The sequence below is a fragment of the Pseudopodoces humilis genome, chromosome 16 (genome assembly GCF_049639895.1).
Source record: "Pseudopodoces humilis isolate 2021_Gansu_Grassland_sample_001 chromosome 16, ASM4963989v1, whole genome shotgun sequence".
Classification (NCBI taxonomy): domain Eukaryota; kingdom Metazoa; phylum Chordata; class Aves; order Passeriformes; family Paridae; genus Pseudopodoces; species Pseudopodoces humilis.
This window is the reverse complement of record NC_142215.1, coordinates 16,832,712-16,850,327: the sequence shown is the minus strand read 5'-3', so window position 1 is coordinate 16,850,327 and position 17,616 is coordinate 16,832,712. Positions and strand designations below refer to the sequence as shown.

Below are 17,616 nucleotides of genomic sequence, written 5' to 3'. Positions count from 1 at the left end.
TAAGCTACCTCTGTGCTCTTTGGCCATTTGCCAAAAGCACCCCAGACTGGATTATTTCATCCTTTATAAAACTAAAAATTCTAAAGAGTGAACTCTGTTTTTCACATACTGAATGTGATTTTAAAAACCACAGTTATTAAAAATATATACCTCCAGTAATTAAAACATTCAATGCTAGAATATTCCTGGTAAATTAAGATGTCTTTGGCCAACTAAGATTCCCTCAGTCTTGAGCAGCTGCATCCTGCCTTTGTCTCTCAAATGCAGTGTACCTTTGGTGTGTACAAACCAGCTAGGTTGTGCAGGGAGTTGCCCCTGAGATGTCAAGTTTGAGCTGATGAATGGAATCAGTGATGTCTTCAGGCACTGTGATTGGTGATTAAACTGTGGAATAAGTTATTTGCCTGTTTTATGAAATGCAGGTGTTGTTTTTCTGGTTTTTAATCCTGGAACTCCCCATTTGGAACATAAGGTGTGAGTTTCCTACTAAAGGAAGCTTGTAAATGTATGGCTGCAGTGTTTGCCTGGTGCTGCCCACTTGAAACACTGCTCAGGTTTGATTTTTCTGTTCTTGTCCTGTCTGCAAATAAAGGCTTTTACCTTCATCCAAAGATGTTACAAAGAAGTCTTGAGTTAGTGTTTCAAGGGTGAATAACAGAACCATGAAAGAACAACATCCTAATTAGGCAGAACCTATTCAATCTACCTTTGCTGCTCTTGGAAACCTTTGTTCAAAGTGAGGTTATTCTGGGTCCATGAGGCGGTGCCAGACTCAACCTGTTAGCTCACCATGCCACAGTGTGGGCTGCTCTCAGGAGTAAAAACTCCAGATGCAGCTTAGCTAGGTCAGAGGCTCTCCAGCACAGGAATAGTTGGAGCGCCAAAGGTGGAGGTAAATAAAGGCAAGGGAGAGGTCTTTTGTATAGGTTCCAGAAAGGATTTATTCTTCTGTAGGGTCCAGGAATGAAAGACAGTAAACAAAGCTGTACAGGGGTTTAAATGGGGGGGAGTCTCAAGGGGAGAGTACAATTTCCAACCAATAAGGAGTACACAGGGGAAGATCCCAGGGTGGGATATACAGTCCACCAACTAATAGGGGAGCACAAGAAGAGGGAACAATTTAAACAAACCAATAGAGCAGCAAAGATTAGGGGATTTCCAAAGTAGGGGTGGGTACAAAAAGGGGGATTGACAAGAAACTTTCTGGTCCAAGGAGCTGGTATAAAGGGAAATGACAGGTAGTGGGAGGAGGAACAGGGAACTTTTGTGGACAGGTTTTCTGAGCCTGAGAGTTTCAGCCTGTCAGGGGCTCATCTGTTCCCAGGGGAAAAGTTCCTGGGGACAGTTTTCTCTCCAGGATTGTGTTATTGTAAATAGATTATGTTTCTCCAAACAATACTGAACAGATGTTCTTGATGAGTTTTCTTTGGTCCCACCAATGGGACCAAAGGGGGTGTTGTTCCTTCTACCACTCAGGTTAACCTGGTGGGAAAATCTTTATAAGGATTGAGAAAACCCTGAAATAAAGGCTTTCTTTGCCTCACGAAGCAGCTGTGTGTGTCAGATTATCTGAAGAATCCTCAATACATTGTGTCCCTCAGTGACAAACTTTCTGGATATAGGGGTAGGTCTAGGGGAAGACAGACATCTAGGTAGGAATGTACAACTTAACAATATAGGGGGGAATGGAACAAACCATTTGTAAATTAAATACACTACAAAATAACAAAACACAGGTCTAGGGAGAGCTTGACCCAATTTCAAAAACAGTTGTAGCCTCTCAGGGTTTGTTCCCTTCCTTGCAGCTAGGAGCAAACAAAAGCAGTGGCCTTCCTCATGTTCCCTTTGCTCTGAGAATTTTGTAGTATGATTGCTGTGACTTCCACGTGATCATATCCCACTGTAAAACTAAAGGTGAGAAATTAAATATCTTTATTTCCCTTTGAGAGAGTTCTGAATGCTTCTACTGCCATTTAAAATATTTACTATTGCTCCCGTTTCCTGTTCTCCACCCTGTGTAGTATCAGATGCAGCCACTTTCCTTTTGGACTTGGAAGAGCTGGGTGGAACTCGTGGGCTGTGGACACCACTCCCAGGGCCAGCAATCAAGGGCACAGTTCAGTCCTCTTGACTTGGGACAAGCCAAGTTTCTTTTTAACTGTGGTAATAAAAAACACTGCCTTTAGGTACTTGCCTAAAACAAAATCACTCTTAAATTTATCTATCTTCACACCTTACTGCACAGGAAAACAACCTGCTTATTTGTGTATGATAATTTGCCATTGTGTTACATTAATCATATAGAGGTTTGGAAATGAAGGCAATTTATTTTGAAGGTGTGAACAACCCTACATCATTTCTCATTAGCAAATGATGGATATTAACCTGCCTCAAAGAAATGTAAGAACTCCTAAGAGTGTTTACTGCAGTTACTGTGTGCCAAATAAAGCCAGAGAAAATCTAGTTTTACAGGTTTTGGGGATGTCATTATGATAGGAGAGTGAACAGATGAAGGATGCCATCGTTGGAAGCCGGCTCTGGGGCTGTGGCAGCTTGGGAAGCAGGATGACAGAGGTTTGTTAGAGTCGTGCATGTGAAGGCAGCTGGAGCTGCACAGTGAGGTCTGGGAGCCTGTGCTATTCTTTATCACAGTGGTCTCTTGAAACAATGGGCAATTTCACTGGGTAACAGCGAGTTTCAGACCACGCAGTAACCAATCTGGGTTTGTGTTTCGGCTTGTACAGAATACAGAAACACATCTTATACAACTTAAGTGCCTCTCAATTGGATTTGCCTCCTCAGTCTTATTTTCTTGGTATTGCCTCCACGTATCCTGTATCTACTAAAGCAAGGAAATGGGATTCTACATCTGAGATGTTTCCCAGTCAGCCTGGGTGAGCTGTGTTGGTCTGGAAGGCTTTGACCTGGCCCAGTTTGAGGCATCTGCATCCCATCAGGGACAGTGCAGGGCTGGCACAGCCCCCGGGTGGTGCCGGGTGTCCCGGAGGCTGTATCGGCTCCAAACAGGATTGCTGAGGCCGGGGGGATTGCCCCGGTGCCCCTGCGGCCAGCCCGGCAGCGCCCGCCCGCTCCTCACGGGGCTGCCCTGGGCGGAGCGTGGAGCCAGGCCCCTCCCTCAGCCGGCCGCGGCCCCTCCGCCCTCAGCCCCCGCCCGCTCCGGCCCGACCCTGCGCGCCAGGGAGCCCGGCGGACGCGGTAAGCCCCCTCAGTCCCCTCAGCTGGCAGCGCCTCCGCAGCTTCCCCTGTCCGTGTTCCTCTGGGTCCGTCACTTGCGCTGAGTCGCCCTCACGGCGCTCCCGCTCCGTGTCCTGCCTGTGCCGCGGTTCAGGGGCTGAGGTGTCGCGGCTGTGCAGCCCCTCTGGCCGGGCAGCTCCAGGGCCTGCGGCCGGTCCCTGCCGCGGGGCTGCCGGGGTACGAACCCCTGGCCTCTTCACGGTGTCTGCACTGGCTCTGTGAGTGCCCGCAGCCGCCAGCCGGGGGGAAAGGCAGCTCCCCACAGCACCCCCGCCACGGGCAGCGTTATCCCCGAGCAGGTCCCACAGGGCCCGGGCAATGCAGCGGTTCCACGGGTGCCCCTGTTGGTGTCACACACCGCTCGCTCTGGCGTTGTTCCTGTCCGAGGCCATCGGGGACGGCTGGTCCAGGGTTCAGGCTCAGTTTGCTGTTGGTATTCAGCGAATGCTGTGCAACTTCCATCATTCATCTGCAAGTTTCTTCCTGCCTTTCCCCTCAAACAGCTTCAATTTGCTTTCTTTGCACCTGTTCCTCTGGCCGATGAGCCGGGTGTCCTGGAGCAGCACAACACGGTGGAGGGGACAGGTTTGGCCTGGCCTGCATCCTTGTGGAGAACAGTCAAGAAGAAGATGTGAATTAGAGGGTGGAAATCTGTGGCAATTGCTCCTGCTTTGGCTGATCAGCCAAAGTGCTGATTTACACCAGCTGCAGAAAGACCAAAATGGCAATGCTCACCTGCCTAGTGTGTGAGGGAAACGCTCAGTTCTGACTCTTTTCTGAAATATCAGCTTGTTTCAGCCTTTCCTGTGCCTTTCAATTGCTTGTGTGAGAAACACAGATCACTGAGGCGAGGTCTCCCTTGACTTTGGGGCAGTGATGTGAGTTATATGCAGCACTAATCCTTGAAGGCGCCTCAGGGACGGGAGCAGGGTTGTGCCCATTCCATGCCAGCGTTCCTTGCATTGCGGGCTTCCCCTGTGCCCTGAGTGTCCAGGCTTCGCTCCCACCCCGCTCATCGCTCAGGCATGCCGGCCTTTGGGATCCCTGCCCTTGGCTAGCAGCTGGAATTAGCTGCAGTGCCAATGTGGTTGGTACATATGCTTGAAGTGGAGGCTTGGAAATACAGTCTTGGGTTATTCACCACACCACTGCAGGGTAAATTTGGGAGGTCAGAAAGGGGGATCTTGAGAGTTAGTGGCAGGAGGAGTGATTCTATAATGGGGCTGAATTGCTCAGATGCTGTGTGTGTGTTGTGTAGTACAGGTAGTAATTGAAAGTATATTAAAAGTAAAGAAAGTAAAAATACCTGTGTTACAGCTAGTAATTGTTGACTCAATTTCCTGGCAGAAATATATTTGTTTTCTGACAGGAAAATGTTTTAGTGAAAATTAGAGTTTGCTGAAATTAATAGAATTTTAAACGGTGCTACGCTTGTTTGAAAGCAGAGGGTAAAACCCACTTGGGTTGTTTGGGGGTTTCTTTGCTGTTGGAATTGCTTAGTCTTTTGTGGGATAGAAGAAAAAAGAAAGAAAGGTGAAAAAAGGAATGAAAGTGAAAGAAGAAAATACTTTAATGCTTATAAAAATCTATTTAGTTTTAGCATAAAACACCAAAACTAGAAGACAATGTAACTTTGTTTAATGGGTTTGGAGTTTTGGGGTTTTCTTTCCAGATCATTAATATAAAACAGTCCGGTTTTGATTCTGAATTGATTGTGGTTATTTTTCAGTATTATAAAACAGTTAATACAGGAAGTTTTTACTTTGGTCTGTTCTAATGGGTTTGGGATTTTGGTTTAGTGTAACTAATGTTTTGTAATATAAAAGCATGCCACAGGGAATGATGCATTCATTCAACAAACATGCAGTTTGGCAAAGGGTTTAAAGATTCAGTTTATGTCAGGTGTATTTGAGAAAGTCAGATTATTCAGCTGTTACCTCAGTCACTTGAAACTGGTTTCCTTAGGACAGAAGAAACACAGGAAAAAAAAAGCAAGGCTGTTGGCAAGGGAAGTGCTCCAACAGTTTTGTTCTCACCTCTGATTTCTGTATTCTGCTCTTATTCACTGGTGGGTAGATATTTATCATGGGTTTGACATGTATAAACCAGTCAGTGATTGTCACATAATTTGTTAATGACAGGCTAATAACTTACCTGTGCAGGGAAAACTTCATTACAGGTGAGAAATAGAACTCCTCTTGAGAGGGATTCTGTCACTCTCTACAGAAGAGTGGGTTTCTGTAGATTGATGCAAGACAAGCTGCACTAAAAAGGGCCCTTCTGTACTGCAATATGAATGTCTTTATCCAAGGATTGTACTGATATTAAGTATGTGTGTTTAAATATATGCTGGAAACTGTGATTTCTTAGGGTAAATATGATCCTATTTTATGGTCGGGCAGAGTTTAGGAAGAATGTTAAGCGATGAGGCAGGACATGTTTCTAGTGCCTGAAAGTTTCTAGTGCCTGAAACTGCCATCTCAGAGCCTGTATCCTATTTCTGGGTTTGCTACAGCTTTGTTTCATGTCTGTAGTAAAACCATTCACACAGGATAAGCAGTGCTTTGCTGCCTTGTGGTATTTGGCCTATGTTAAGGAGAGTTGGATACAGCAATAAAAGGTGATTATGTGAGGAGAACTTCTATTTCAGATGAATTTTAAGTGTGTGAAGGTTATCTTTTGTTGGCTTACCCCCTTGTGTTGTGCCAATGGCAGTTGCTTTGGGTCATCAAGTGTTTGATCTATTTTGGGCATTTGCTAAGTGTGATTGTTGAGTGAAAGCCAGGGAGAGAGATCTGTGGAAGGCAGGATAGGATAACATGAAGTGATAAGTCAAGGGAAACACCAGTGCATCAGAGGTACCACTAGGGGTCTGAACACTGCAACAGCTTTGTCCTCAGCCTATTAAAGTAAGGCTATGGGCTTGGATGGGATAGGTCCTTTGTGGGAGATTTATCTTACTGTCACAGTTCTGATGTGTAACTGAAATACTCATCATCTGACAGTGGTGAACCTGTGGCTCTAAGTGTTGATGTAGCAGCCCTTCTGCTTGACATAAAGCAGTCAAGAAATTTTTCTCCTAATGTTGGTTTTGCTAACATTAGCTAAAAATATATATTTATGTAGAAGTGCTAGGAGACTTTCTGTTCCTTTGAAGTAATAGAAGGAGCATGTTTGGAAAGGAATTGATACTCAACATGCCACCCATGTATTAGAAGACAATGGTTTGTAAAAAGGGCTGGGGCAAACAAAGCAACCAATCTTTTTTCTGAGGTGAGTGAATGATGGCAGCTTGGGTGTGTATTGAGGAATTGTTAGATTTTTACAATGTATTTTCTGCTTACATTACCTGCTTTTGCCGGAGAAAAATCTTCAATTTGCGTGCCTTTCAGTTTGACAGGAATACTGCAATTGCTCTTGGATACTTAGTCCTGTTTTATGGGTCTGCTGAATCTTCTTGCAACAATGAATTGAACTTATTTCTAAAGGATCAAAACAGAGCTTTGTTTGCTTGTGAAATATGCTTTACAAAATGGACCAGTCAGATGCTAATGACTGCAATTTAAAAATATGCAGGAGCTGTATAGAGGTATAGAACTTGGAAGTCCCCAGTGCATCTGAAGGAAGCAGTGTAGTGGATTCACAAAGCAAAGCACATTACATTGACAAGATATGCTGTTGTGTGTATGGATGTGTGAGAATAACAATATGTCTCGATGTAGTGTTATGGAGACTTAGCCCTTGCAAGATGTAATGAATGTCATTCTTCATTAATATTCTAGTTGCATAATCCTTGAGCATCAATGAAAGGCCAAGTATGGCTCTCTTCAAGCAACAGAAGGTGGAGGACGTTTACGAAATTGAGGAAGAGCTGGGAAGGTAAGGTCATACTGGTGACACCACATGATTCTAAAGGCTGACACATGGGGATATTTGCTTCTTCATTCTGCATGATAGCCTAGATCAGTTGCAATATATAGCAGTAAAACACACACCTTGACAAAGACTGCACTTTGGATGGGACTTTTTTGGTAGTTTTTTAGGTTTTTTTCTTTAGATTAAATATGCTAACTGTTTTTCCTGTTCCTTTACTTGCAACTAGGACAACAAAAGGTATGTTTGCATTATATTTTGTAGATAGGTGTCACCTGTGTCTGTGCTTTAGACTTCAGTTCTGGTGTCCATTCTCTGAGCCAGCTGGGAAGCAGGAGCTTGTGGTGCTGTCACCACAGACACAGCACTTTTACTTGTCCTGTTGTTTTGAGCAGCACTCCACAGCACTGTTGTTCTCACCTGGCTCCAAGCACTGACATCATATGTTCATTTGTGCCTGCAAAAAAAGGGTGCATGTATTCCTGAAAGGCTTTACCTCTCAAATCTTCAGCTGGACTGGTTAATGCTTGTATACAGCTTTTAATGTATAAAGGTTTATCCACAGGTGTGTAATTACCAACTGTTACCGTGCTTAACCATGAGCACCTGCTTAAACACTGCTGGGTTTGTGGACTGGATACCCCAGGACTCCCAGTTAATGAGCAACATACAGTGCTCTGGGTGAGGATGGCTGGTTTCCATTCAGTGTCCAACCCTCTAATGCTTTCATCTTTATATGCAAATAAATAAATTAGGGCTATACACAGGTTGGCTTCTTTCCCAATGTCTGGCAGTTGTTTTTGATAAATGATAAGTGAGTGTGTATGTGCCATCACCCTTTTTTAAGGGCCCGTAATGAGTTCTATTAAAACACTTCAGTTGATGCTGTGTCCCTGTTTTGGTTTTTTTTTTTTTCACTTTCAGCTATTTCATCTTTAGAATTATTGAGAAGACTTCTTTTAAAGGGAGAGGGGTTGAAGTTTGTTTGTTTATTTTTTTTCCATTCCCTTCCCTCTCAGGAAGGCCATAACTATTAAATTTCCTATAACTGCTTACTCTTAAGTATTGCCTAGTACTAGTAGAGAGTATCAGTCTTACAGTGAAAACCTGACAACAGTGAGCAGTAAAAAAAATTCAGTGTGTGTATGTGGGGTGTAAGAGGTGTGGTTTTTAACTTAGGATGCCCTAGGTTAAACAGCCAAACTACTAAAATGAGAAACTAGAGACTGAGTAGTTTATTTTTACTTTAGTTTCTAAATTGGTGTTGGGTATCTTTGGAGTTGATGAACATCATTCTCCAAGCTGATGGATACTGGGGATTTTGAAAGGAGAAGTGTAGCTGAAACAATCTGGCGAAGGCTGGTCATTGCTGCTTGAATCAGCCTGAGATGCTCGTCAAGGTTTGTGTGGTCACAGCAGCCCTCCTCTCCAGGCTGCAGGTATAATGTCACACTGTCTTTGTCAGTGTGTTTTCACTTTCAAGTTTTGTGTGTTAAATGTGCAGTGTCAACTGGGTCCTCACAGCTCTTTATCTCTGAGCAGTACCTACTGATAAGGGCCAGTGACAAATGGTATCCTGCTTTGGTAGAAGGAAGTTAACATGCTGGACAGATTGCAGTGCCTGATCTTTTCCAATGCTGACCAATGCCCTTAGAACCTGTAGATGCCTTTCATTAGTTCAGTTTGCAGCAAGCTTTTAGTTACTGACAGGTAGAGGTAGGTTAGAGGATTCATTTATTATCATTCTGGCAGCAGAAGTCAAAAACCAAATGTTTTCACACAACATCTGTGATGAATCTGTCCTGTTCTTGTCCTCCTCGCTGAATTTGTCACTTCTTATGAACAAAACTAGTTGTTAACATAGGCCTAGTGCTTGTTCTAGCTGTTCATCTGTTTATCTAGCACCTGTTTATCTGAAAGTCTTTGTGCAGCGCTCAGGAAAGGATGCTCTCACCACGGGCTACAGAGGCTGAACTCTCTGGTTTGGTGATGAAAGGAGGCACTTCCTGTTTGTGCAGCATTGAGGGTGACCACAGCTAAGCTGCCCCCCTCCAGCTGTGTAAAACTCTGCACATGGAGAGTGTGGGCTGGCACAGCCCAGCCACATCATCCTCAGAGTCCCTGCAGAGCTGGAAGCAGCTGGCAGGGGGCTGCCCATGCACTTGTCTCGTGTGCCAAGGCAGGGCTGTGAGAGAAGGCGTTTTGCAGAGAAGGGGGCAGGTTTTCCATGGCTGAAGCTGTGTGCCCTGACCAGCTGTTTAGCTCCAACATTCCATCAATCTTTCAAATATTAATCTTATACCAACCTCTGTTGCTCAATTTCTCCAAAGGGTACACAAAGGGAGCAATCTGTCAGGCATATGGCATTAGAGACAACTTGCTAATGGCCTTGTTCATTATAACAGCTCTGTTTGGGAAGCTTAGCATGGCCTATGCTGAATGTGTGCATTACTTCAAATACACATACATAACTGTGTTGCTTTCCTCAAGATAGTATCAGTCACTTTCAAGTCTGTGGGGACTGAGGTTCTGTAGCCATAGCTGAAAGGAAGCTTAAAAAGAGGACTATCTAAAGTGAATCTAGCAAGTTTCAACATTATAAAGAAATAATACAGCTTTAACAATTCAGGCTGTTTTGAGGAGGATCCTGGCCTAAGCTATTTGCAGGGATGTTAATAGCATGCCAAATCAGTGGAAATACTCCTTGAAAAATGTGAGGAAGTGAAGACTAACTTTTCTTCTGAATAGGCAGCAGGTCAGATACGAATAATTGCTGGTTCTTGCGGCAAGGGAGGTGATGGCTGGAGACACCAAGAATGAAAAGTCTTATATCAAGGGCAGAGTAGGCCCAGAGAAAGAAGAACTGCCCTGCTGAGCTAGGGATATAGTTTCCAGGAACGTGACAGCAATAAAGTTCACTGGAAAGCCTTTAATAACATATTTCAATTGTTGTTTAGTTGTGTGTTGGGTAGTTGTGGCTTGCTGAACAAAAAGTGTTGTGTGAATGTGCAGGAGCCTTTTCCAGCTGTACTAGCAAACACTGATAATGGTGGAAGGTACTGGAATTTGAGATGTGCAGTGTGATTTATAAAAGGATTAGTCATTAATCTATTACCTAAATGTGGTGCCAGCCAGGCTGTGAGAGCTGATGACATTTGTGACTTATGGGCAGTGTCACTGTTATATGTCAAGCTGGGGCTGAGGGTAGGAAGTGTCATGGAGCTTTTCCCAGAGTGTTTTGTGACAGTGCCCATTGAGAAAGTGTGTTCCTGCAGGGTGGTGTGTTCCTGGCACTGATATCCTGGGCCAGTTTCCTGCTCCTGCAGTTCAGCCCTGCACCATGCAAGGGCTCACACTTAACAGAGAAAAACAGACAAACCTTGGAGTGATATTTCTGGGCATGGAAGTCTTCCCCCTTTCCTTCACTGTTGTCTGTTCACTGTAGGGAAGGGGCTCTGCCTTCCTCCACAGTGTGGGCCAACCTTACCACCTGCCATTCCAGTTTCTTGCCTGTCTCGGTAACTGGGCTCTATGCTCATCCCTCATCTGCTGGGTCAGTCAACACCTTCAGGCAGAAAATAATCACTGTGATTTCTGTTGATTAATTTGGGCATAATTAAGCCTCCAGTTTCTCAGCCCCTGATGACCTGATCTGTGGTTTCATGGTTAAAGCCGAGCTAAATCTTTCCTCGGTGGCTTGTTATGCCTCCTGTAGTTCCCTATCTCCAGCTACAAGTTTTTGTTTCCTCTCTGCTTGTGTGTGGAGGATCAACTCTGAGAGAGGAGAATCCCCATTTTCTGGGTGAAACTTTAATGGACAGCAAATGCAGCATTTTACCAGTGGACCATGGGACCTTGGAGCCTGGCACAAGTTCTGACAGTGTAACTAGATGTTTGTTTATGTAGTGGAAACAAAAAGCAGAGATAACCCAGGTATTCCTTGTAGGGCAGGAACCTGGAAATCTAGGATACAAAAGTCATGGCCCCCAGCTAGTTGGATTCTCCCTGCTAAACAGAGGGCTGTGGTTGCAGCTGGGAAAGTTCCCCTTAATAATTACACCAGACAATATCTTCATACCAGGAATGTTTTGGTCTAACTGTAGAAATTGCTCAGTACTGTGCTTTCTCAGACATGAACTTTAACTCTGTTCCTTGAATAGTTTGCACTTTGAATTAGTTCTTTAAATTTTGAAGAATAACTTTGGATTATTTTATCTTACAACACACACAGAACAGGTCTTTGTGTTTGATGCAAAATGTTAATTTAATTCCTGAGGACTACCCAGGTCCTCAGAACCAGCACTTCTGTTAATGTTTCTTGTTCCAAATCTTCTAAGTTATGTTTCATGTATGTGAATCTTCTGCTGAAACAGTTTTGGCATCTGGTACTTGGTCACAATCACTGCGGTTGTTATCAGCTATCTGATACAGTCACTGTTCTTGATTTTTTTTCTTTTTAATTCCTCTAGCAGGTTTCCCTATTAGTTTTCAATGCTACCCTAACTGTTTCCAAAATAAAATATTTGTTTCAGAAAGTACAGAGAAGATGAAAAGTTTTGTTTGTTTTTTTCCTAATAACAAAGTTGCTCTACCTACAGTAACAGAGAAGAGCTGGCCTTGGCCTTACTTTGTAATAAAGTCACGCATTCCTTATCATCAGCATCCACCTTGATAATGGAAATGATCTCAGTGTTTCTCCTTAGTCCATGTTTGGCTTTGAGAGTGTAATTAGAGATGAAAGACCTGTGTGGCTGTGCTCACAAAGCTCAAATTTTGTAATGTATTTAACCACTGAATATTAATCTCAGGAGAAAGACATTGAATATTAATCCAAATCTTTGTTTTGCCATTTCTGTAAAAATAAAACTGTTTTTTTCCATTTTGCATTGCACTAGAAAGCAGATGGAAGTTTCAACAGCTGAGAAAATATACTCTGTATAGTATTAATTCCATACTTTTAAAATGAAAAATATTACTTGTGAGTCAAAATGCACATGAAACAAACACAGTTCATCTCAAATTCTAACAGTGATAAAGCACTGGACAAGCTGTTAACATCTAATGCAGAATTGAACTCACAGGAATGTGTCTGATGGTCCAGCTTAATTTATCTCAGGTAACATCTATTAATCCTTGTTAACACTCTATACCAGCAGTTTGAACCAGGGTGAAGACCTGTTGTAATAGCTGAGTGAAGTGGGAGTTTCAGCAACCCTTTGCAGTTTTGGCCTTAGAGATAATTTCCTAAAATCTTCAATGAAATGCTACCATTGTTTCCATCTGTTTGATACATAGGGAAGGAGAAAAGTAATTTAACTATTTGGCCATAATACTGCTCTCCTCTTACAACTCATGTGCTCCTAGGTCTATTACTCTCAGTCCATATCTAGGTTGGTTTGGACCTTTACACACACAGGTGCATTGTGCTAACCTTCCTCATGCACATTACCTCTGCCCTGCTGTTGCTGCACATGGCGAGAGGAACAGCTTATCAGATCAGCTATTCCTGCTGAGCATGAGTCAGCTGTGACCTTCCCTGTCTCTCTGCACTCTGCTCATTGCCACTCCAAGCACTGATATTCAATCCAAAAGCTAGTTCTGATAAGCAGGGAATAAAATTTGCATTTTATTCTTGAGCTTCAGATTACACAAAAAACTTGCCAGGCTATCAGGAACTTGGCAGAACTGCTGGGCTCATGCTCTATCACTGCTGACTCTGCACCTCCAGTCCCAGGAGGAGCTGATAAGGGCCACATTGATAGTCACTGCGGGATTGGGAACTTTCCAAAAACATTGAACAGTTTCAGGAGATGCTGTTGATGACTCAGTAGGTGGCACAATTTCTTGTGACTCGCAGCTAAGGACCCCACAAGGTGTTTAAGATATTAATTGTGTTACTGTACAGATAGATGGTAATAATTCATAGCATAAGTGTGTGTTGGTGTCCACACATGCAGGGTAGCAATAGGAGATTACAAGGGAATTGGTATTGTAATAGTTATCGTCTGGGACAATTATTTATGTCAAAGGAGAAGACAGGAATTCCTATGCTGTGTCATTGTTACTTTTGTAAGCTTTTGCATAAACAGAAATGTACAAAATCCACAGTATCACTGGAATTTCTAAATGCAAAAGTGACTGTGTTCATTCTCAAAATAAGCACTCATAAAAAAATATTTTCCCCTGAACTTTGACAAAATTTGTCCCTAGAGAGGATTGAAGGAAACAAACACAGGAATATTTATACCATGTTTCTTCAGGAAGTTGGAACCAAGCAAGATGCATGTGTTGCAAATTTATGATCATACAAACAAGAAAAACACGAAACCCATGATGTTTTACACAAGCAGCTCTCAGCACTGCAAAACAAACTCTAAGTAGAATGTTTAAGTCAAGTCTGGAGATTTTGTAGTGGGAATTTCTCTACAGATTGCATGGAACGATAAAAGCAGGAGAAATATGAATCAATTAAAGCATGTGACAAATGTCCACAGTCTTGATTCCATTTGTGAATGATTATTCCTAAAGGGATAAGTACACTTGGCCCATCTGTTCCTGCCTCTCTCCTGAGAAGGGTGTAGGATATGTATGAAAGTGAAAGCCTAAAATAAGTATGTCAGGCTGCCTGGTATTTGTTTGAACTCTGAAATGAGAGGCTGTCTCTGCCATAGGGTGGGAGCCTTTGAGAGCAATTGAGCACCAAGTGACAGCCTTAGTTTTTAATTTCTTTGCCTTTGTATGTTTAAGACAGACACCAGTTGGATGTCTGTGTTGATGAAGCACTAAGTACAGTGTGTAATGAGGTGCTGAATATAATTGCTGTGCATGCTGCATAATTTAAATGCCAACTGTACTTGCATTTGTGTATTTCTCATTTACCAAGCCAGTGAATGATATAATATTATAAACAACAACAGTCAGTGCTTATACAGTGTAGTCACGGGGTGGGGGTGCACTTCATGACTTTGTTTGTTTCTTTTAAAGAAATCCTGTCTGATAAAATCACAGTAGCTAAAGGTTATGGTTACCTGTAGGATGAGTCTTTTCCTTCCGAGTCTGGATATAATGTCCTGAATAAGGAAGCAGCTGATACTAAATGTATACTCTGGGACTGGAGATCTGCCAGTTCATAGGAGATAAGGTGGTAATTTTGCAGTTGGACTACATTAGGAGCCATGGTGAGGAAAATTTTATTAGTAAATTGCAAATTTGTGCCTTTTAGTCTTAATGCAGCCACTGTACTATTTGGTACACTGGGAAATTCTTAGTCCTTGAGGTGCAGTGAGAAACCTGCACTTACTCTAGTTATATTTACAGCCAAATTGTCAAATGAATGCATAAATACAAATAAACAGTTTTTTTTAAATTTGAAAATTAGTTACTGGAGGCCAGTTTTGCATTTCCAAAGAGTAATTATTCCTTTGAGTTTTTCTCTAGAGACTATTCTTAGAACAAATATTTTAGTGTGTGTATGTGTTCTTTCAGAACATCCAGTGGTGTGTTGCAGACTTGAATGTCTTAAGCATTACTGAGTGAAGTAGCAGTAACTTGAACCTTTTGAGGCAGATCTTTCTCATTTAAACATGAACTGTATTTTAGAGGTTTTAACTCCTTTTATCATCCTTTATCATTATCAGTCATTGTTTGGTTTTGCTAAATTTCAGACACTGTAGGAGGTTACCTTGTTAAGCTCTACTGCCTTCGACTGCAGGATCCTGACAGTCCTCACTCTTGTACCACCAGCAAGCTCAGTAGTGCTCAGTGATGCTGTTAAGGGCTTGCAGGATCAGGTTTTGTATGGGACTGGCTTATTTGCAAAGCTGTCACATAAAAGCCTCAAGAGCATTTTTGTTGTCTCCTTGTCCTCGCAGTGGTCAGTTTGCTATAGTGAAGAAGTGTCGAGAGAAGAGCACAGGGGTGGAATATGCTGCCAAGTTCATCAAGAAGCGCCAGAGCCAGGCCAGCCGGCGCGGGGTGAGCCGGGAGGAGATCGAGCGCGAGGTCACCATTCTGCAGCAGATCCTGCATGCCAACATCGTCAAGCTGCATGACATCTACGAGAACAAGACAGACGTGGTCCTCATCCTGGAGCTGTGAGTAAGGGCCCTTCCCTGCAGGGATGGCTGAGGTGAATAGAAACCACAGAGCACTGCAGAGGCTGCTGGAGAACAGGGGTGCTGATAAATGGAGCTGTTGCATTCTCAAGCTTCAAAAATCTTGGCAAGAGCATTCACTGACTGAGGTTGGTGGTAAACAGGCCCCCCAGCTCATCCATGTGCCCTGGGGATACAGGTGCACCTTAACATCAGCTGAGGTCCTTTGATACTGAGCCAGGGAATCTTAATAACTTGAAAACAATTTACTAGGGGAAGGATTACCTCGTGTCTGCCTAAGAGCATGAACCTTGGAGGAAGTACAAGTGGCTGCTGAATGCTTGTTTCATTTTTCTTCCTGCTTTCATCTCTTTCAATACATGTGAGGCCATCAAGCCTTTTCCAAAATTCACAGCCATTTTCATTACTCCCATATTTTCCTCATTTAGATCAGCTAGGGAAGAAAAGGGGAGGAGGGTTTTTTAATCTCTAGGAATTGACTGTTGAGGGTGAATAGCAGTAGGATGGGAATGAAGAAAAGCTCTTTTCTCTTGTGTCACCATATGAGAGGGAAAACCACTACCATTTAGGTCCTGCTGACAAGTGGACCTCCTCACCCCTACATGCAAAATGATGCAATTTTTCAGTGTGTATGGGGCAGGAAATACAGTCACCATGGTTGAAGTTAGGTAGACCGTATGTTCCCTAGGACACCAGCCTGGACCTTGTTATGGAATCCAGGCAACGAGGCTTTCATCACTGAGGGAGCTCTTTAGGGGAGCCAGCATTTAGGCCAGGGAGCATTCCTGGAGATTAGTGTGACTGCTGGAAAATGGCATATGAGTGATGATGAGCATCTGTTAACTCTGAAGTATATGTCTATGGCCAAATGTTGATCTCTGTAGCCAAGCTCTGGAAGACATGGAAAGAGTTTGCTCTTTCTCACTGGTGACTACTTTGAGCTAAAGCAACCTCGTGTTTCATTACCTTCTGGTTTTTTCTGTCCTCATGTGGCCTTTTTGTCAGGCTACATATTCCAGTTTGTAAAATCTGCATTCAACTGAATTTTGGCCTCATTAAGGCCTCTGCATTCAGCTGCTGTATACAAATTGAGGATGGTGATTATTGCTAATAAAGATAATTAAATCCTCTCTGTAAATAGATGATCTTTTCCCCTCTGACACCCTACTCTCAGAGTCTCATGTTCCCTGCTATTTATCAAAATAGGTGTTACAGCATCTGGCCAACCAATCTTATGGTGATCTACAGTGAATTTCAGCTTCAAAAGAATGGCCCCTGTATTGCTGGGTAATTAAAGAAGCTGTCCTGGTGTTTAAAAGAGGATTTGTCTGAAAGGTTGACCCTCTCCCCTACTCACAGTGCTAGCAAAACCATCTCCTCTTTTCAAACGGGTCAGTTCCATATGTCATATGTGCTGGTTCTCCTGTTTAAGAGCAGTGCCAGGTCCATTGCTGTGCAGTTTTGCAGGTACAAAGCTTCTCTTTCCTTCTGCACATTGTCCAGGGACTTGCTTCCCACAGCTTTCTGTGGGGTTGTTCTCTGTCTTCTGGGCCCTGCCTGGAGCCTGCTTTACCCAAGCAGAAGCAGCCTGGATTGATACACCTGTGTCTCCTCTACAGGTGTCAGGGCTGTGTACACTGAACAGCTCTGTCCAATAAGTAAAGCAGCGTTGTTGTTTGTCTTTTATTGGACTTCAAAGGAAAAGTAAAGATATAATTTGCTTGTTTCCTTGCTGTGGTATTAGGTGACATGGTAAAAGGGAAAGAGATGGAACCAGAGGAAGGAATTCTGTGACAGTTGAGAAATGAGCATTTCACAGTATCACAGAATCACAGAATGACTGGATTGGAAGAGACCTTCAAGATTATTGAGTCCAACCGATGCCTAATACCTCAACTAAACCATGGCACCAAGTACCATATCCAGTCTTTTTTAAACACATCCAGGGATGGGGACACCACCACCTCCCCAGGCAGACCATTTCCAGCATTTTATCACTCTTTCCATGATGAACTTTTTCTTAACATCCAACCTAAATTTCCCTTGGCACAGCTTAAGGCTGTGTCCTCTTGTTCTGTTGTTTGCTGTCTGGTAAAAGGAACTGACCACCCCAGAGAGTGATAAGGTCACCTCTGAGTCTCCTTTTCTCCAGGCTAAACAACCCCAGCTCCCTGCAGGTGATGACTGAGAAAACAAACTTCCTTGGATGTTCAAATGTAACTTGATGCAGTTATGACTGTTTTACTGCAAAGGAAGTGGTGCTTGAAGTGTGGTTTTTTCCTGGGATTCTATAATGGCTGGCTTTTGGGATTGCTAAATTTCTTCTGCTTGAGTTTCTCTGAATTCAGGTGTATAACTTGGATAAGAATGATCT

General features: G+C 43.1%; 1 protein-coding gene across 5 annotated transcripts in view; it reads left to right on the top strand.

The window, feature by feature from the left end:
- DAPK2 (death associated protein kinase 2) overlaps positions 1-17,616 on the top strand; it is a 39,977-nt gene that overhangs the window by 1,927 nt on the left and 20,434 nt on the right. Inside the window, exons 1-3 of one of the 5 annotated variants that reach the window (XM_014251138.2) lie at positions 2,440-3,216; positions 7,038-7,134; positions 15,000-15,221. In XM_014251138.2, coding sequence (XP_014106613.1) covers positions 7,073-7,134; positions 15,000-15,221 — 284 coding nt within the window. In that variant the 5' untranslated portion in view covers positions 2,440-3,216; positions 7,038-7,072. Of the gene's footprint in view, positions 1-2,439; positions 3,217-4,012; positions 4,134-4,390; positions 4,411-7,037; positions 7,135-14,999; positions 15,222-17,616 lie in introns of those variants that run through there. The other 4 variants (XM_005521414.3, XM_088062994.1, XM_088062995.1 and 1 more) reach the window with 4 other exon arrangements.